Source organism: Oryzias melastigma, linkage group LG20 (genome assembly GCF_002922805.2).
Source record: "Oryzias melastigma strain HK-1 linkage group LG20, ASM292280v2, whole genome shotgun sequence".
Taxonomy (NCBI): Eukaryota; Metazoa; Chordata; class Actinopteri; order Beloniformes; family Adrianichthyidae; genus Oryzias; species Oryzias melastigma.
Window position 1 is genome coordinate 7,262,720 of NC_050531.1, and position 21,105 is coordinate 7,283,824.

The window sequence follows — 21,105 nt, forward strand, 5'->3', positions numbered from 1 at the left end:
ACCGCAAGCCCTTTAATTCACACGGTTCACGCACACAATGGAAAGAGAGTGGAAAAATCAACAGAATGAAAAATCCATCAAACCGACACAGCTTAATTCCATGAATAAGAATAAAGAATATCAAATAAAGATCAGTTTCAGTAATTGAAATCTATTTTATTCATTGATTTTTTTGATCAAATTAAGGAAAATAACCATCAATTAGAATAAAAAATGTCTATAAACAGGTTTTTACTCATAATACAGAGTACTTTATCCATAAAAACCTCCTTCTGCCCCATAGTATTTCTGGTCTGTGTGTGGTTTACAGTTTGAGTTTGGCCTCTTTGGCCTCCATAGCTTTGGCGGCGACCTCGGCGCGCTCCGACAGCAGCGCTGCTTGCTCAGCTGGTCCCTGTGTCTGTGCATTCTTTAGGAGGAAGTGGCTGATAAAAAGCTTTAAGCCTTCCCGGAGCATAGCTAACTGGGGAATTCCTGAAATCCTGGTGAATGAGACGGAATGACAGATGTTTATTTTTCAAATTTACAATTCATGGCAGACAGTAAAAAATAGCCAAAAAAATGATGACATTTTTTTTTTAATCCAGGAGCACATATGATTAAAATATTTCTTTAATATATGTAAAAAAAAAAAAAACTCACCTTCCAAATATAGCAGCCAGATCTTCAAGGTCGGTGTTATTTAGCAGTTTGGTCAACACCTGACGCAGAAAGCGGACGGTCGGCTTATCAAGCTCCCCAAACTCTATCACCTACAAAGCAAACACAGAGATAGTGATAAATTCTTATTGTTCAGTTCATACAATCAAGTAAAAAAGAAAATATGAAAAAGTGATGCCTACAGAGAAACATTTGATACCTTTAAAATAGAGAGTGAGAGGGATTTCTTTTGAAGGAAATGGGTCACCAGCTGGACCAGATTGTTAAAGGTGCTGCTGGAGAGGCTGGACAGTTCTCTGAACTTATCCCACAGACTGAACTGGAACGTCATCTGTTGGGATATACAATTAAAATCACAAATATCAACACCTTGAGAAAATGTTAGCTTTGTTTTTGATCATAAAATATTTAGTTGTTGCATCAAATTCTCCTTTTTTTTTTAAGGTAACCCTTTGACTTCCGGATTGAAGCACAAACAGGAGCAAAGTGCAATTCCATAAGTAACCACTAGAGGTTTGGTGATTTCAATTTATTCTTGATGCATAAACATCCAACTTTTTAATACATATATATCTTTAAAATGTGGATTAAAGAATGTTTAGCATCTGTGGCTAAGTAACATTTTAATTAGCACTTTATTTAACTGTATATTTCAATTAATTTTCTATTCAAGCTCCAAACTGCCAAAATGGGGGTGTAGCCTTTTAAATAACCATCGAATCTTTGGTTCTTACGAATCTAATGTATTTTAGAAAGATCAAGGCTGCTCCTTTGACCATTTACTTTGTAACAATTGACATTAAGATCTCAGACTTTGTGTTACATCCACATAAATAGTCTTGAAATACCCACAACAATAAAAATAGTGTTTTTTAACGTGTTCTTGTGGCATTTTTCCCATGATGGAGGACAAATATAATATATATAAGACTGAGTCAGAGGGATTTTTAAAATAAGATGGATTGATTTTTATGCATTTCTGTAACTGGACTCATGATGGTCTTAACACAACACACAGAAAAACTAATATACATTTTGTGGGCATTCTGAGTAAAAAAGTAATCACAAAAAGATGGAAAAACTTTAATCTTCAATTCAAATATGGACAGAAACGTTGCATCAAATGTGGTCAGAATATGTCAAACTATCCTGAAAAGATTGTTTGTAAATTTACTTTTGGATTGTGTGTCTTTAAATTTTAATGCCAGTTTATACTATTTTATGAGTTTGGTTTGTCTGTTTTATTTTGGTTTATTCTGTCTGTTATATTTTCCTTTCATTTTATTTTTTGTCTTTTTTAACATATATTTCTTTGTTTAAAAATAATTGTCTAGGCAAACTTTGACAGAAAAGACACTGCTTTGAATAAACTTACTTTAGGAATACAGTAATAACCTTTTCTGAAGCGTTAATAGAACATACGGTCTATTTTACAATCCACTAAAGAAGATTTCTACATTTCTAATAAGATCATGTATTATTATAAGTGAAAAAATATGTCTCAAAAACATCGTCAGACACCTTAACCAGCTGACTTTCTCGTCTAAACCCAGTTAGCATGTGAACAGCAAACGTTCCCAGCATCTCCAGCTCTTTGATGGAAACAATGGTTCCCAGTTTCTGATATGACATTGCAGCAGCAGCGGCGTAGAAGGCGTGAAGTGTGCTCTCAACCTCATTGTTTGCGGTCACAGTTTGAGAAGAGAGAGGTGTCAGAGGCTCCCACACTGCAGAGGTGATCCATGGGCCACACACAGAAACTAGTGGGGGGCTCACAAGGTTCAACAAACACAGATAATCTGACTTTGTCTTACACAGAAAAAAAGACTTTTTATCCTGTTTATTCTCAAACTGATGGATAAAAGTACCTGAAAGCGCCGATCGTGGGAGCAGAACTTCTCTCCCAGCACGGCGTAGAAGGCGTTGAAGGTTTTCTCTTGCAGACAGCAGTCCATCAGGACGTGGACGATCTCTCTTTCTTGTTTGTCCTTCAGTCCCATTCTTTAAAAGGAGAAACATTTGACAGAGTCGTTACATTCTGCTCGCAAATTACACCACCATCATCTCTGGTGCTGAAACAAACCTCAACAGCTTCTCAAAAGCATCCAGGTAGTCTTCGCTGGTCATAAGAACACAGAAGATGTTTCTTCGGACCTCAGTGTTCATCCTCTGCTTCCTTGCCAGCTCTAAAACTTTGGCACTAAACTAAAGAAGAGACAAATAGTAGGGTTAGAAAAACATTGTTTTTGCTATTAGTTCAACAGTTCCTCACAAAACTTCTTGTACTGTAAAATAAAACAGTTTTTGCAGATTTTTTTTGTTATTTTTAATTACGTTTTTCATGACCTTTAGTTGCTGTGTTAGCATCTAAATTTTTTACAAATATGCTTTCTAAATATAAACTTTTGCTCTGCTTTAATATTTTTTTAAAATGTATTTACTTGTAATTAATGAAATATTTTAGTTCTTGCTTTTTTCCTCCCTTTAAAGAATAAAACATGCTCTAGCCTAAATATTTATGTAAAAAACGTATAATCATCTTGCTTTTTTTAACTAGAAAAAATTCTTATAACTGAATTAATGGATTAATTCCCACAAAAATAATGTTTAAAGCATCCATAAAAGTGATTTAAACTGGGATCGTTTGTGGTCATTTTATGTAAAATGAGGATTATTTCTATGGTTGGGGTGCCGTACCCGGCCTTCAGCAGAGCTGTGCTTGGCGGTTGGGTCTTCTTGCTTGCTGATCATGGGCGCTCCGCTCCAAGATGAACCGACGATCCACCAGCGGCCCACCTGCTCGGCTGCAAGCAAGTTCTCCAGGGAGACCCTCAGTTTCACATCGCTGCCTCCTGAGCTTCGGTGGATCTGTGTGCCGCACATTTATAAAGAACTAAAACCATAAACATGTTTTTACATGTGTATAGTTAATGTGACAATAAGAAGAAAGCTTTTATCCATTCATTTAGGTTGCTATGGTACACTGAGGCCACCTGGTGGCAAAATTGAAAATTGCTTGATATAAATTCAGACAAACTGCTTTGTCACACACCAGAGTCCTCTGCAGCTTCTTGAGTCTCTCTACAGGTTCAGGATCATAACCAGGAATCTTTCGGATGTCATTGTTCTTTAAAGCCAGCATTGTTTCCAGCATGAAACGCACCTGAAAAAAAGGTACAAACATGTTAGATTGTCTTCTAAAATAAACACAAAGACATCAAAAGTATTCAAAAACTAAAATTGTACTGGTTATCCTTGTAAGAAGGAGTTAAATGAAAGGCTAACCCTGGTTTGGTCCTGAAACTTTGACTTTGTGTCGTTGGCTTTCCGCTGAGCCTCAGAGATGAGCTCCTTCAGAGCCAAAGGGTCGTCTTTTCTCAGGGCAAAGCCGACATTCTTCAGCACAAACAGAATGAGCTCGATGTCCTTCTCCACAAACGATCCCAGCAGCAGTTTCAGGATGTCGAAGATGAGAGTGGAGTGTACCACCTGAAAGTTGTACAAGTGGGCGACGATGGCCACGAGGTTGTCGCACTCTTTCCCTTCGCTGGAAGTCTTGTAGACCTCATCGAACCTGCGCACAACTGTCTCCAGAAAGTGAGCTCCCACCTGGAAAGACATGAAATGTCAATAAAATCAAATAACAAACCTCTTTTTGGATAAAATTCTTATATAAAAAAATAAAAGCTAAGAGAATGTCAAACCAAAGATGACAATCCTGCATTTTTAAAGTTCATACGGAAGACAATTACTCACCTCCAGTCCCACAGAATGATGGAGGATACTGACAAGCAGCACATGTTCCATTACTAGTCGATCCGGCATCAGAGTTGTGGTAACACAGGCTGCAAGCAGCACCTCTGTCAGAGTGTCATTCATGTCTTTCCTGCTGTAGCTCATAAACAGCTCATTTAACTGATTGCAGATGAAGCCCATGTTTGGCTCACTTAGCCTGAAAACATAGAAAAAATGTTGGGAGAAGCACTAAAAACTTTCCAGTTCTTAAAAATTAAATTGATCCTTTTAAGCTTTTACAGAAACTGGTTGTGTGTACAGAATATTTTCTGGACACACTTTTGAATTTTTGCCACTAGATCGGGGGTCTCAAACCTGAGACTCCGGAACCACATGCAACTCTTTTTTTTACTCCATTGTGCCTCTTTGGGTTAAAAAAACAAACAAACAAACAAAAAACTTCAGACTTCACAAATTAATTAATCTATGATTAGATTTTTTACATTTCAGAGAGGCCTAACTTTTCAAAATGATGGTAAAAGGTTTAATCTACTGTCAGTGTGGTTTATAATCAAAGCGTCATTATCTTTTTGCATTAACGTGTATAAATGATTTGGATTCTACATTAATGTCATGCTTTTATTCACTAGTAAAAGAAGAAAATGTATGAAGAACACAAACCTGCATGTTTTGTGCATTTTAATTAAAGTAAATCTGCTGCATTGGCGGATCCGATCAAACACAGGATGTATTTTATTTTGAAAGGAACTTGAATGTGTCATAAAGGAAGTACCTAAATTTGTAATATTTAGAAAAACTAAATTGTAGAGAACATTTCAAAGCAATGTTTTATGAATAAATGGCTCAATGGCCCCAAAAACATAAACAAAGTGTTTTTTTTTTTTTACTTTGAGGTGAAACTTTACGGCTCTCGCTGAGAGCTATTATAAAAAATATAATCAGTGTAAATTAAATTAAGCTTTAACATGTTCTATCTTAAACATTAATCGCATACAGGTCATTTTGGTGTTTTTACATACAAAAGAGAATGTTTCTACTTTTTGTGGATTTGTCAGATTATTTAAATTACAGTTTAATTTTACAGGAAATAAGAAAACATTAAACTGACACCAATTAGGCTGGATTGTAGTTCCTTTCTAAATTTTATGAATTGGGTTTTTGTTTTACATGTTCTGTGAATTTCAGGGGGGAAATAGTACCAGGACTAAAATCTGTAGCATATCTCAAAATGTCGATTAAGGTTTCTGAGGAGGTCCTCCAAACCTTTAAAAAACAATGTCATTACAGCTCATTTTTCTTATAAGCTAATGAACTACTATGTTGATTGCATGCAATCATATTAAAATACATGTTGTGAACACAGGAAAGAATGGTATTTGGTTATTTGATAAATAGTTTAATGTATTAAACTTTCTTTAAAATACAGTTTAGCTTAGGATTTGGATCAGAAATAATTTTTCCAAAAAGGACAGATAAAGAAAACAAAATTGCCATTTGAATATTACAAGTTGACTGAATAAAAAATTTAAATAATTTTATAAACATACAGTAGAACTGTTACCTGTTTAAGAGGCCTTTGATATTCCTTCTGAGTTTTTCCAGCTCAGCTTTGCGTTTATCATCTCCAGTGTTACGCAGCTGAGGAGGAACATACTTTCCAGGTGTAGTGGTGACCTTAAGATAAGGAGAAGAATATTCATAAATAAATCAGAATTTGGTGAAATTAGGAACTTTAAGCATCTGAACTTACAGCTTCTGACTTTAAGTTGGAAGGAGTATTTTCATCATCGTCATCCTCCAATTCTTCTTTGTTTTCTTCATCTTCTGCATCACTTTCAATCAGCTCCCCATTGTCTTCACTTACATCCTCCTCATCTTCCTCCATGTCATTCTCTTCTTCATCATCATCCTCCTCCTCCTCTTCATCATCATCCTCCTCTTCATCATCATTCTCGCTCACATCACTGGCCATCTCATCTTCAGCTTTTTCATCATCTTCTGACTGCTGAGAGTCGCTGTCTTCAAGCTTTTCAAAGTTCTCTTTGGCCATGTCCATGTCGTCCTCATCATCGTCATCCCCTGTGTACATTCCTGCAGCTGAAGAACCAGAGTCCAGGACGCCCAGGATGTAATCCAGTCCATCAGTCACGAAAGACTGTGGAAGAGTCTTCTTGTTTTTCCTCTTGTTCAGCCCAAGACATCGCTCTAGTTTCTTTATTTCTCTGTCCTCTTGTTCGTTTGCCTCCAACAAAGCCAAATTTCTTGATTCTTTCAGTCTGTTGACTTTTTTCCCTTTTTTGGAAGTTTCAGCTTTTTTAGATTTGTCTTTTTCCACAGAGGCAGTCTTTGACACTTCCTTTCTTTTGTCAATCTTTTTCTTCTGTTTTTCTGTCTTTGTTGTTGTGCTCTTGTCATCACTGGGGATTAAACAGGCGCTCTTCTTGCCTTCATAATGACTTTTCATTCGGGCTTTCTTCATTTTTCGCTTCTCTTTGCGTAGTTCTTTTCTGCTTTTCTTTTTCACAAATCTCAGCTCGTGTCTGCTCTCTGATTCATCTGGAACACTTTGGCTTTTAACGAAATCATCCACGGTCGTCATGTATTTTTGTAGTACTGGATTCGCCTTCTTTTTCTTCATCTTCTGCCTGATTTTGCCTTTCATTATTACAAATGTTTCTCAAGTTGTAAATAAAAAATAGTCTATCTTAAATACAAAATTTGGCATTCAAATATGTTATATTTTACTTTTTATCATCTATTTTCTTTTTACCTTAAATTGCACATGCGGGCGATGTTGTTGATATGACCTTTGGACACGTGACCATCTGTTTCCGGGGCACACCGGAAGCTCGTCACCCGCTGGTGACGGAGTTTATTTGGGGGCGTTTTGTATTTGGAAAGGAGCGGCTTGCGCTTTGCTGCTGTCAGGGCTGTTTATGCCGAGGAGGGAAGCAGCTGGAGGTTTTTTGAAAGTGTCGCCGTTCGCGCGAACTGTGATGTAGAGAGCGTGTCGCTTTTTTTTCGTATTTGCAATATGAAGAATGGAAGAAGACGATGTTACCATCAGAGAGCAGAATTTTCACAGCCAAGTTCGAGAGTATATCGTAAGTAACGGAACTGCAAGCCATGGCTAGCTGGCTATAGCTAGCTGGCTAACGCATTTAGTCCTGACTTGTTCTCACTAAATAAACGTAATGTTTTCAATCACACTATAAACCACATGTCAGTTTTTTGCTTGTTAACAATGAGAGCATTTGTAATTTGAATATAAAAAATGTTAACAGAGTTCTAGTAAAACACTTGTTTCTATTGACGTTCGCTGCTGCTAGCTACTAGCATCTAAATACGGAGGTGGTTTAAAAAAATAAAAAAACGACGTTTTGGTTAATTCAGACGTGATTTATGTGTCAAAAAATCTAACATTATCTAAAGTGAAACAGAAATGAGTAAAATTTTTATTTATTTTTCTGTTATTAAATTTTTAACACAAAAATATTCGTCTGTGGTGTACTAATCAGTCTATGTTACAGTAACCAGCGATTAAGCTATATAGATTTTTAATTGCTGTCATTTTGTTTTGAAAAACTTTAAGTAAAACATCCCCCCAAAAAAATCCCCGTTTGTCTGGTATTTACACATCTAGACTGAAAAACAAGACATTTTTAATTTAATTTTTGAATTTTATGTTGCTGAATGCATTTGTTATTTTGCTTAGTGTGCAGCTTTTTGCAACTCATTTCTGCATGACTGGAAATCATTGCATCAATACTTAGATAAATATTTTTGATCTGAGCTTAACCGGATAAGCTTGTTTGAAGGGAAAAAAGGGGCTGGGTTTGAAATAAAAAGGATTAGTCTGATCAATATTTGCATTGAAAATGCCATCTCAATGTTTTGATTGAAGGGGAGGAACTTCATTCCACACCCCTTTTAACCTCAGATAACTTGTATGGATGTCTTTTTGTATACATATTTCTTTAATAAGTTTGAAATAAACAACTAATTTAGATTCATAAAATTAGTTTTTTTAAATAGCTTTTGTGTTAGTTTTTATGTATATTTTTAAATTATGTTAATGAGAATGTAGTCTTATTCAGTATAAATTGTAGGATTAAACAAATAGGTTTTAGAAAGATAAAAGTAAATGCATGGTTCAATATTATACATCTCGTGAAATTGTTACCTTCTAAACTTTAACCTTAATTTAAGTTAATATTGTAAAATTTTGTATAATAATTTAAACATTTTTTATTCACATTTTTTACACTCACTCACAAAACACGCTTGCCCCCTTTAAAAGTATTGTCTAAAATTTTAGTTCAAAAAATATTTTTTTAAGAAAGAGTTCTTGACAAATACTTAGATTAACTATCTACCATTTCTTTGGCAATCTCAACATCACGGGTTTGGCTTGCACATTTTGTCCTGAGCGACTATAGCTGCGTCTAAGCCCTGTATCCCATATCAGCTCTCTTTACATAATCTCTGCGCACCAAGTTGTAATGTCAGTGTATCATCTAACATTAATGATTAAGTGAACTATCATAAGGATGGTTTTCTGTCTGATGTTACTTATGTGGCAGTGCTGAGTCAAAGCTAGTAAACATGTTTCTGTTACAAGATCTTACACTTGTTCTGATGGATGTTAAATCTAGAAAATGGGGTTTTCCACAAAGGGCTTAGCTGCAAATATTTCTTAAAATGTGTCTTGGCTTGTTTGTTAAGAATGCGTAAAATACACTCCACTGGGAAAAAAGTACTCTCGCATGAAATGTTACCAATGTGACATTATCAGTAATTTCCACAAAACCACACAAGACGCCTCTGTATAGTTATTTTACTTCTTTCAATGTAAAAATCTGTTCCATCTTAAGTGTTCTCTTTTATCATAACACAATGGGGCACACTTGAATTGGCATTTCAAACATATTTTTTTGTCTCCAATAGATCATCCTATTGAATCCTTTTAGTGGATTAACTGGGACATATCAGTTATTTGCAAGAACTTTTCAAAGGTTAAAACCAAAAACAATTTCAGCTCTACTCCAGCTGGAGTTTATCAAATAAAAAGGTTTTAAAAAAAATTAAGAACATTTGCAAACTGTTCATGTTGATGTCCTCCTATTATCAAGCTTGTCTTTGTCTACGTTTGAGACTTTTTCATTGAAAACTGTGTTACTGATAATGTGATTTCCTGCTGCATTGACTGCATTTCTTCGTTTTAAATTTGCTGCTACCTCCCTGTCTCTCTTTTTTGTTGCTTTATTAGTTTAAAAGCTCTATATTGTGTGTTTTGGGGATTTTGGACCCAACCAGTGTCATTACAGTCTGTAGTTTAAGTTAAATAAACAATTTTTTGTGCATTTTTTTGAGCCTGCGAAATGGGGAAAAAGTTGTAAATGTGTCATATGACATTTTGTATCACATCGAGACCAGTTGAGGAGGTTTGTCTGAAATGTATACGATGTAGCCGAGTCATTTCATAATCAGAGCTCGGCCATGCTCAGTTATGCAGTGCTGACAGGGTGCAAAGTGCTGAACTGGGGGCTTCTAACATTAGTTACATGCTGTCTCACTACGGCGGTAGAGGAGGAGAAACGTAATCCTTCTGACTTTCCAGCTTGTTATGAATCTTTGGTTATCTAATTAGTCTTAAGTATACAGAGATAAACAGTGATTTATTGCACCCTGTTAATTTGAACACACAAGTGGGCTGTCCACCTTAACCCTTCCCCTCTCCTAGGCTTGTTTACATTAAAAGTAGGGTCATCTGGCCCCCACAAGACAGTGCGCTGAACTTTTTTTTCAATGATTGTTGATCTTTACTGGTGTCCAATGACAGACATGAAGTCTTGCCCACCTTTGTCACGGAAGGGCTAACACCTCAATGTAAGGGTGGAGTTATCTGGACCCCATAAGAGAGCACGAGGGTTAAAGAGCCAGAAAGAGGAAAAAAAAAAAAAAGTTTTTATTGCAAGTAGGAACTCTGAATGCTGAGAAAATGTATATTTTAGTGACATTTATCTTACTGTTGTGTCAAAGATCAGGGTTTGAGTAACAACTAAGTTACTTGAGAAGGGTTTTAGGGATTTGTCCAACAGTAAATAGCATCGAGGTGATGGTATGTGGATATCATGTGAGAACCACTTATGTTGGTGTTTCTTGTAATCATGTCAAGTGTGTTGTTGAACTACTTTCATTAGGTGACCTTTTCACTGCTTTGCTTTTGAAAGGCAACCTGCAATTTAACGGGAAGATTTTTTTTTTCCTTGTTAGCAATTTTAAAGTAATTAATTTAATTTGAATAGAATTAGTGTAACTTATTAGACAGAAATAATGAAACACATATCGATTGTAACTTGGCATATTTTCGTGTATTAAATCAACTATGTTTACTCTTTTTTTAATTAAGGATGTCTGCTTGACAACACAAGAATGAGTGGAAATATGCGCTCCATTTCTTTTATTTTAGGTTAGCGGTAATCTATTCCATTTGTGGTAGTATCTAGTAGGAGGAGGAGATAAATTTATAAATATGAACAATAAAACTATTAAAATTAATGAAAAAAGAAGGCAATAATGTACAAAAATACTAAGAAGTAGGGCTGCCACGATTAGTCGACTAATCGACTATTAAAATAGTCGACGACTAATTTAATTTTCGATTAGTCGTTACTTTATATTATATGGAGTCGGAATGTAGAAAAGTTAGAAGTTATATTGACATTCTGCTAGCTTTTTTGACTATGTTGGCATTTACTAAGGTTTTTTTTTAGGCTACTTTGGAGTTCAGCTAATATTTCAGCTGCATGCTAGCTATCTTGGCTAATTTAGGCTTTTTTTGTTTTTTTTTTGGCTATTTTGAAGTTTAACTTTTAGCTGCATGCTAGCTATTTTGGCTAACTTGGGCATTTTTCATTTTTTTAGGCTAATTTAGCATTTAACTAATGTTTTTTTTGGCTATCAGCTTCAGCATTTTTAGCTATTAGTTTAATCGATTTTAGCTATCTGTTTCAGTGTTTTTACCTATCAATTTCAGCATTATCAGCTATCAGTACTAGCATCTTCAGCAGCAAAATTCAGCTTACAGCATTCACTCTAGCATTTTCCCAGGTAATGTTTTATATATTTAGTTTTTAGTTAGTTTAAAGCTAATGATGGTTAAGATGTGTGCTATACATCCAATGACCTAATTAGTCGACTAATCTGAAAAAATAATCGGTGATTAGTCGACTATTAAAATAATAATTTGTGACAGCACTACTAAGAAGGGTAAATTGCAAGAACCCTGCATGGGTATTAGCACAAGATTAATGCATGTCAAGAAAATATATGTACCAATTCCAGGTAATGTATGATTGCATTTTTGAGTGTCTCTTAGTTACAGTTTTCGTTCTCTTTCAAAGGGAACAAAACTTGTTTTTTCCGTGAAAGTGAGAGGTATGCCGTTCCACAATGGTAAACCCGTGTATGACCTTTTCAGAAAAAGATGTTTGCACAAATAGAAGCTCACAGTTGCCACTTATGGCGGCTCAAGTTACTCTGCAACAGACCCTGACCGATTTTTGTTTAATAAACTCTCTCAGTTAGACCATGAAGGACTTTACAGACCAGACAGGCAGATTTAAATAGTTTGAAACAGGAACAACTCAGAAAATTGTATTCATCAAGAATGTGGGATGAAAAAAAATGTGTGGGATTTTCGTTAGAATGATTCAGCATAACAGAAGAAGCAGATAAAATATCATAGAATGCAAAAATGTGTTGCCACTTTATCTGTCATAGATGCTCTAACGTATTTTAAGTTACACAAATATTTTTAATGCATTCTCTGAACATAATTTTGAGTCCGGAACCATCTTGAGATATCTGAATTGTTCAATATTGTGTGTTAGTTCTCATTTTAAGCGCATTATTAATTAGCTAATTTGGCTCCAGAGAAGTACTAAGTAGAGTTGTGAGTTTGACAGCTTTACAATGTCACGTTTCACCAAATGCTTATTATTCTTCTCTATTGTTGTTCCTTCTACGTCGCCTGCTTAAATTATTTTGGGTTTGACTGGATGAAAGAGCAATTCATCTAACTCGATGTGAAAACTCGACTAAGAAAGCTAGATTTTGTGTAATCTGGGCTAAGAAGTTTACACATTGACATAATTAAAACCAAGCTACATGTTGCAAGGCTGTTCTAAGCCAAAAGCATTTGGGATTCTAAAACTGGATTTGTACTTGGGACAAGTTATGCAATCTGCTGTTATGGAATCGTATTTTAGTTGAGGAATGTTATTGTTCTTTGATACCAACAAGAAAAGAGTAGATAAGGTGATACTTCCTACAGCAAATATGTATTTAAATATTTTCCAAACACTGAGTTAGTTGTGCTTAACTTTGAATTAATGATTTATTTTATTATTATTACTTGGGTTTTATCATCTTTTAAAGCTTTACATCCGACTTGAATCCAGAACTAACAATCAGATTATATACATTTATATACATTTTAGTTGATTTGAATATCTCAACTGTTTATCTGAGCCAGATGAATGAAATGTTTTTTGTAAAAATGCCTCGGAACACCAGCTGTTGTGATTCATCTTGTTTTTTCCGTTTTCAGATTTGCTTCCTCCTGTTTGCCGTCCTCTACATTGTGTCCTACTGCATCATAACCAGATACAAGAGGAAGAGTGGTGAGTCTTCTCTGACACATTTAACATCGGCTCAGTAAAATCAGGCCATGAGTGGAAGCATCTTCTGTCAGTAAATCAATTTTTTGTCTCTTTGATGAGATTTTGATGACAGTTTTGTGTGAAGAAACATCAAGGTGTAAAAGGTTTAGTTGTACAGAAGAGAGCAACACCAGTTCTAATAGAGTAATCTGCCCTAGTTAGCTCAGTAGCAGAATGAACCGTATCCACCCTTCATTGCTTTCAGGGCTGGGTAACATGAGTACAAGTGTAAAACAGTTCTCTTATTGCTGACGTGCTCTCTTCTGTGTTGTTGTAATCCCTCAATAAATCCTCAAGTTTTACAAGAACTCCTGGAGAGGTCGACGTTTTGTTCACTTCTGACAAAGACTTTTCTCTGTCCATTCAGCCTTTGGAAGAACATGAAACTGTCACAAAGTCGCAGCACTCGTTTAAACTCTGGCTGGACTGGTTGCAATATTTTTGGCATTACAGCTCAATGCTATGCGAACAATGTCTTTTATGTTGTCAATTCCAGGTATGGAGCACTTAACCCAAGGCAGTCATTCACAAAAAAACAATTGAATAGTTAATACCTGTAGTGTCTGAGAATGATCTGGAAAGCCTTGTTAGAAATGTTTGTTGTTTGTTCAAAATGTCTAGAAAATAAGTTTATGGTTTGTGACACACAAATTAGAATTGCACATGAGTCTGTATAGTGCAAAGTTATTAACAAACGCATCTATTTCTCTACAGGATGTTGAACGTTTTGTAACTAAACAGCTAAAGTTGTTATTTGGACAAAACAAACTAGTTAAAAAAAGTTTGTTATCTGAAAAGTATTTTCTAATTACTATTGTGTTGAGTTTTGTTTCATTTTAAAGATTTCTTCCAAACGTTTGTGCCTATTCAGATTCTGTTTCTTTTACAGATGAACACGAGGATGAAGATGCTATTGTCAACAGAATATCGTAAGTTTAACGGTTATATCCATCCATCCTAAACCCGCTTCATTCCTTTGGGGTCATAGAGTTGCTGGAACTAATCCCAGCTAATGTTGGGACAAGGTGAAGTACTTCCTGAACAGGTCGCCAGTCTATTGCAAGGGTTATTTGTTAAAGTATTTTTTTATTTTCTATATTTAATACATTATTTGTGTCAATTAGACATTTATAAGCCAAAGGGCTGCATAAAAATGCATAAATTAAGAATAATTTTGAGTTTCTCTCATTATGTTTGGGGCAAACTCAGCAGCTTCTTTAATTTGACATGGTCAGCCAAATTGGAAAAACAATAATAGATTAGCCATTTTTTTTAGCTTTGACTTTGTCGAGACTCAAGTTGTTTTGAGAAAAAATATTTTCATGAATGCGAACATCCAGAGCTACAGTATGATGACTTTCTGTGTAAACGGACATTCATTTTCAGAAATGGATGTAGGGAGATGCAGCTGTTTTGTGTCGACAGTGAAGTTATGAACTATAGCAAATGGAGCAGCTCATTGACTTCTGCTAAACGACTTATGAAAAAAAGCTCCTGTGAAATATTTGTTTAGTTTATTTTTATATAACACTTTAGTACCTTCTTAGAAGGCCTAAAGCGCTTTACAGTTACGGTCTCATTCATCCATCCACACACTGAGCACATCTCTGCTGCCTCAAACTGGCACCAACTTATAACCATCATTGGGGTTCAGTGTCTTCTATGCTAAGAACACTTTGTGACATGAGCAGGCAAATTTCAATTTTTTTGTTGAAAGGTGAATTTTTGTTTGTAATTTCCATGTTTTAGGTTTTGTGTCTTTTATTTTTGTTTTACTTGACTGTTACTTTTAATGTTGTTTGCGCAAATAAACAAAACACATGTTTAAAGGACGTTTCAAAAATACAGAAAAATAGTTTTTGGTTATTTATAGACTCATAAAGGTTCAGTTTATGCGTTTTTAATCACTTTTATGCAAAGTTTTTTCTGGTAGCTGATTCTCTATAACATCTTCAACTTGGTTGGTTTTGATTTTATGAAAAGTGAAAGAATCATCCGAAGAAATAGTCATGATTCTTTAGCTTGATTGACATGCCTACTTTACTAATTTGTAGATTTTACAAACAGCATCCTACAAACTGATTATTGTTGTAATTAATCAGATATCTTAAAAAACACCAGTATTTTTTGCCCTGTTTTTTGTATCATCATCAAATCAATAATGGAGCCTGTTATCATTCGGTTTACATTTTTGACCGGTTGTGTGTTTTTACCCCCTTCCTTCTCAGATTATACCTCTGCACCTTCACCCTGGCAGTATCTGGAGGAGCTGTGTTCCTGCTGCCTTTCTCAATCATCAGCAATGAGATCCTCCTCTCTTTTCCCAGAAACTATTATATTCAGTGGCTCAACGGATCTCTTATTCATGGTTAGTAGTTCATCAAGATGAGTGTGTGGGTGTGTTTCCAAATTAAAAAAAAATGCAGAATGCCTCAGATGAATAACATCTCTATTAACTGAGTTAGACATAAACTTTTTTTTGGCTGTTTCTGTCACCAGCTGATGTCTTAAAAGCACTTTAAGTGTTTTCCCTCATTTATTGCAGGGTTCTCTTGCTTAAACTCTCAAAGTTCAAACCTTTGTAGAAAAAGAAGTCTAGTTTATGGAATGAAAACAAAGATCTTCTTGTGATTGAAGATCCATGTGAATTTGGCAAACGGCACATTCTGTACAGGAGACTCTGCAGATTTATGAGATTGATTGACAAGATCTACCGTCTGTCAGGACCCAGAACAGGCAAAATGACACCCAAAACAATCTGTGAAGCTGCAAAAGGTGAACAGCGTTATAGTGAGGGAACACTCTACAGTTAGAATTGGAATTCTGTTCTTGAAATGATAAAACAATGTATTTATTTGTGTTTTTATCAGTCTTTAACCAATAATAAAAGCTGAATTCATGACCTATTACCAAGGAAATCTATTTAAGTTTGGAGCAACTGTTAGAAACAATCACATTTTTTCTTTTTCTTGTACCAACATGTTTACTGATGTTTATCTGACAGTGATGTGTTGAAACCTCCACCAGGTGGCAGTAAAGTCCATAACTTCAAATTCCTTTGAATAGTCATAGACGTGTCTTGGTGTATCTTATGAAAAAAAATAGACAAAAACAAATTGATACCTTAAATACATACTTTTATGATAACTATTAATGTTTAAAAGGACTGATGAATGTAAAATATTTTGATATTGCAGGTCTCTGGAACCTGGTGTCGTTGTTCTCCAACCTTTGCCTCTTTGTGTTGATGCCGTTCGCCTATTTCTTTTTGGAGTCTGAGGGATTTGCAGGATCAAAAAAGGTAAAATTCCACTTTCATTTTTTTAATGAGAACATTAAGTATTCTTAATGAAAGTTGAATGAGATTTTAAGTAAGTTTGTTGAATTTCATAACAAATTGTGAACAAACATCTTGCAGCTTTTTGTTTATTTTATTCCACAATGGTTTGAGGTACACCTGAATTTAATAAAATTCAAGTATAAAAATGTAAACAAAAAATAGCTTTTTTCTGTCTTTCTTTTTTTTTTGGGTCAGCGCCCAAAGCAGCAACAGGTGTCTCCAGCATTTGCCCTTTTCGTGACTCGAGCAACTGACTGTAACTGCCACCGCAGAAAGCTCATTAAGTTTGAATCTGGTCTTCGCCTAGTGCCACATCCTGACAAACTCTTTCAATAAGTCTATAGGCTGCAAACGCTTCAACACTGCTGCATCGGCCCCACTGATTTAAAGTCTGATTCCTTGTCACCCGCTTCCCAGCCCCCTAAAATAAAACTTCAAAAGCGCAGGCTAATAATCGAGTTGTAAGGCTCAGCGAACTTCCTCGTTTAATTGATTACTTGACTCCCCCCTTAAGGAAAAAAAAAAAAAAAGAGGCTGGAGGCTTGTGTACCAAAAGTCCATAAAGTCGCAGCAACATGACGGGACAATAGAGCCCTGCAAAATGGAGGGGAAAAGATTTACTTTTAATACACCTCTATCCTGTGTCACAGTTTGAACTCTCTCTGGTTTATGTCCCTCCTGGCAAAAGCACATAAAAATTGGTCTGTACTGTAGCGTACAGCCAGTTCTGTTTTTTCTTTAGTCCGCTAATTTGTTTTTGTTGGATTTCTAGAGGCCTTGATGTGCAGGAAGCACAATCACAGCATTTTTTTTTCTGTCACTTTTATTCAAACCCTTTCCTTCCATGAAAGGGAAGTACTGTTCAGTGTTCAGCAGCACATCTAGTTATATATTAAGTGTATGTTAAAGAGGATAGAAAATACGGGAGGGATTGTCTCGTTCCACTTTAAGATCCGGCCTGCCTGTGGAGGAAATAATGTGACCGACACCAGAAGAAAGTTAACCGCAGATCCCAGCTTTTATAATGTGGCATTATCCTTTTATCCTATAACAGCATTAAACCACAACATCATAAGGTTTTATGTGGCATTTTAACCTCCTAGGCTAATGTTGAAGCCCCGCAAGATCCCTTTGAGTGCGGAAATGAAGCAAATGATGAATTTCATTACTAACGTTCCGAGTCAGCTTTTTCATGTGGCTGTGTTTACTTTTGACGATGCACTAAAAGACGCCAAGAGAATAAGGATGGAAATGTGGATGCTTTTTAAAATGTTTTTCTTTTTTAATGCTCAACTCTTTAGAGGTTCTGTCGCTGGCCTGATTGATTGTTTCACAAATTGTCCAAATTGTGGATGAATCAGGGGGACTTGGGGTCCTGATGTCAGATGTTATGATTTAGCTTTATTTGCTGCTGTAAAATGTCGAGCTTTACAGCTGCTTTCTGCAGAAAAGCTGCATCTTTGACTGCCAGAGGTTGTCCAGTATGTTGGGTTCTCATTTGCACACACTGTGATGTGGCTGTGTCTCATTATTTTAGAAATTAAATGATCAGAAACGCTACTTTTTTATTGGTCAAGGCCTAATATTGATGTTTAAGCTTGTGCTAGAATTGAACGTCAGATTTGTATGTTTAGACATAGACCGGAAAGGCTTTTTCGTACTTTTTTATTTGAATCAATTTGAAATTAGTTTAATAATAAATCCTTAATATATTATTATTATTATTATAAATTATTTTGGGATCTACAATGAATATTTTGGAGCCAAATCTTCATTTACTTATTTAAGCTGGGGTTATTGTTAAGTTATTTTTTAACAGCGGAATCTGTTGAAAGACGTCTAAATTGTTGCAGGCATGCTTTTGGTTGAAGCCAGTATTGAAATGTGTTTGATCCTAAAACGAGTTGGAACGAGTCTGACCCCATGACTGACCCAGCAAAGGGCCAACAGGTTTCATTTGGCTGTTAAAGAAACTCCTCATCAATCTCATCCTAAGCCCTAACTCGCCAATGATGAGAAGTGTGTTTATTGAGGAGGAGGAGGAGGAGGAGTGAAGAGAAAACGTCTCGCCCAGCAAACCCGTTTGGTGTTACTAAGATACTCCTCTTTGTTGGAGCTCCACAATAGGGCCTCGGATATTTATTTCAAATCTCCTGAACATGCAGACATTTTTCCCAGGCCTTCTTTCTGGCAAAGCCAGTTGAGGAATATAAAGTGGTGTTTACATACCTTCCTTTAAGGTCACGGTGTCTCCCTAAAGCTGCCGGTTACAATGTTCGTAACCGCAGCAACATATTAGCTTGAGCTGGGAATTTGAAAAAGGACAAGCGAGGTTTCCCGTCCTCTCATGACTCAGTGTTTCTAAACGAAGTAAAAAGTTGTGGAACTTGATCAATTCTGGACCAGTTCTTAACCGTTTTGGTTCGGAGCATTTGACTTGATTTGTAGCGGTTCGTTTGAAAGTCTTGAACTAGCTTAGTGAAGTTTAAGTTATCTGTTGACTGAAAGGTGTGTTTGATACTCACCTATTGTTTGCACAATGGAAAGAAAAGTCTATTCGTTGATTCATTGAAAACGTATTGACAATAGAGACTGATGCCAAAACAAAATAGAAATAATACCAAAAGATGCCACGCTTAAATAAGACTTTCTTCCTGACTCATCGTATGCATTTTGGGTAATTAGTAAAGGAACCATTGCTGACTCTTTCTACAGTCATTTGTCTTGATTCTATTCTTTTTCCATTCTTCTGTGTCATTGGGACTTTATTAAGAAGTCTTGAGTCGTTTGAAGTTCATTACACAGCTTTACAGGGGAATGTCCCTCTTTTCCTGCTTTCTGTCTTTGACACGGTCATTGCGCTGTGGCTGACTGGCTGAAGGATACACTAATAAGGTCTCTTAGCATCTGGCATGTCTTTAGCAAAGAGAGCAGTCTTTTTTTTTTGCCAGGGAGTGAAAAAAGGGCCCTGCCCCCTTCTACACTTATTACACTCTTTGCCCTTGTTGCACGCTTCCCTGACAGTTAGCAGAGGGATGGTGCGTGAGATGATTGCTGCCACCACCTGCTGACCTGCCAAGAATTGATGGCACCAGCTAGGAGAAAGCTCCCGTGCAGCTTTGAGCCTTTTCTTTGCCTTTTTGCTGTGCATCTGTGAAACTTCGCAGATACTTTTTTGCACTTTAAGGCCGTTGCATGAAGCTTTGAGACAGAACTGTTTGCTGTATTTGTTTCTTTTAAACTCAACACTGAAATAAGCTCAGTAGCAAAGGATTTTGACTCCAGAACAGGTTAGGTCTCAGTCAAAGTCCTCTTATTTTTAGATATCTGGGGGCGACACATGGGTAAACCTGTACGGGGCAAGCAGATAACTCACACTAAATATTATGGTTGTAGAGCACTCGGTGAGCCTGTAGAGAAAAAAGGTCCATGCATATTTTTTTCTTTGCTCACACTGCAGATGACAAGTCATAATAAGGACTGGAACTTAAAGGGTGTAGTTGGTGAGACGCAACCCCAGCCCTTACATATCACCTGCACACCCTGTGCGTGCAGTATTTGCGTACAGTCAGTAAGGGGCCATTACTAATGACTAGAGCAAGCGTCTGCAACCCTCTGTCTTGTGAGCTACTGCCCTGCTTGTTTTGCAGCAAGCCTCACTTCAATAATTCCTGATTAGCTGGATTGAGCGAGTCTGGTTTCTGATTGACTGAACTCATCTGATCCAAGTGACCAGTACTGAAGCTTCAAAACAAGCAAGCCATTAGCTCATGGGGAACAGGGTCGGAGACTGCTGGACTAGAGTGTGGCGTAAGGTCACAATATGACAGCCTCACCCATACGTCATAAGTGCGTGCAACTTTTATTACCCTTACAAATACCTGAGGATACACTTGCCACATGCACAACAATCATACGTTCCATTTTCATGACGTCCTTTAACTCCTGTGTTATCTTGTGGGGTCCAGATGACCTCAGCCTTAGGCCCAATATGAATTCTTCCCTTCTCCCTTCCTTTTCTCCCTTCCCCTCCATTTGAAGGGGCAGTTTAAGTGCAAGTGTGTATGGGATATTTATTTGTTTTTTTCATCCTCCAAGCGGAGGGATACAAAGTCCTCCGCCGCGAGCGTAAACTGCGTTGCGCTGAGAAGCGCTTTTCTTAACATGGGTCTGCTCTAAACCACAGAAGTAAATAATGGCTTTTTGGTGTAGCTTAGCTATTTTAAACTTACAAAACCGCTGTTGTGTATATTCTGGCGTACTTTTGCCATGAAGTAATCCTGCCCCTACTTCCCAACATCCATCTTTGAACTCTCTCCCACTAGCTTACAGCCTCTCACAACCCTAACCTGACTGTACAGGCGAGAAATATTAGAGCATTCCAGTCATACAGTTTTGAGTCAGATTCCAGCTTTGATGAGGAAAATGAAGATGTACATTGGGGATGTTCAAATTCAGGCCTCGACAGCCGGCCTCCTGCTAGTTTTCCAGAAATCCAGCCTCATCTGCTGTTGACAGTGGCAGGTTGATTTGCAAACATGTAGGACCCTGGCCCTCAAGGCCTGGATTTAGACACCCCCGATTTGTTCATGTATCTGGTTGTCTTCAAGCAGATGCATCAGA

General features: G+C 36.6%; 2 protein-coding genes across 2 annotated transcripts in view; one reads left to right on the forward strand and one right to left on the reverse strand.

Moving 5' to 3' along the window:
- Positions 1-135: 135 nt before the first annotated feature.
- nom1 (nucleolar protein with MIF4G domain 1) lies at positions 136-7,233 on the reverse strand. The gene is made up of 11 exons (XM_024279731.2): positions 6,167-7,233; positions 5,978-6,090; positions 4,417-4,612; positions 3,946-4,269; positions 3,713-3,823; positions 3,358-3,528; positions 2,744-2,865; positions 2,529-2,661; positions 860-991; positions 643-752; positions 136-482 (listed from the first exon to the last, which is right to left on the reverse strand). Exons 1-11 carry the CDS (start codon positions 7,076-7,078, stop codon positions 305-307), a joined length of 2,502 nt encoding a protein of 833 aa, XP_024135499.1. The 5' UTR covers positions 7,079-7,233; the 3' UTR covers positions 136-304.
- Positions 7,234-7,343: 110 nt separating this feature from the next.
- The window catches only part of lmbr1 (limb development membrane protein 1), a 40,200-nt gene continuing 26,438 nt past the window's right edge, over positions 7,344-21,105 (forward strand). The window contains exons 1-5 of the mRNA XM_024279732.2: positions 7,344-7,520; positions 13,031-13,103; positions 14,032-14,071; positions 15,371-15,510; positions 16,340-16,443. Coding sequence (XP_024135500.1) covers positions 7,458-7,520; positions 13,031-13,103; positions 14,032-14,071; positions 15,371-15,510; positions 16,340-16,443 — 420 coding nt within the window. The 5' untranslated portion in view covers positions 7,344-7,457. The remainder of the gene's footprint in view (positions 7,521-13,030; positions 13,104-14,031; positions 14,072-15,370; positions 15,511-16,339; positions 16,444-21,105) is intronic.

Excerpts from the sequence above, each read along its gene's own strand:
- nom1 (XM_024279731.2), bottom strand. The coding sequence starts at position 7,078 with ATGAAAGGCAAAATCAGGCAGAAGATGAAGAAAAAGAAGGCGAATCCA. Across the intron at positions 2,662-2,743 it reads GCTTTTGAGAAGCTGTTGAG|AATGGGACTGAAGGACAAAC; the intron begins GTTTGTTTCAGC and ends CTCCTTTTAAAG. Across the intron at positions 753-859 it reads TCTCACTCTCTATTTTAAAG|GTGATAGAGTTTGGGGAGCT; the intron begins GTATCAAATGTT and ends TTTGCTTTGTAG.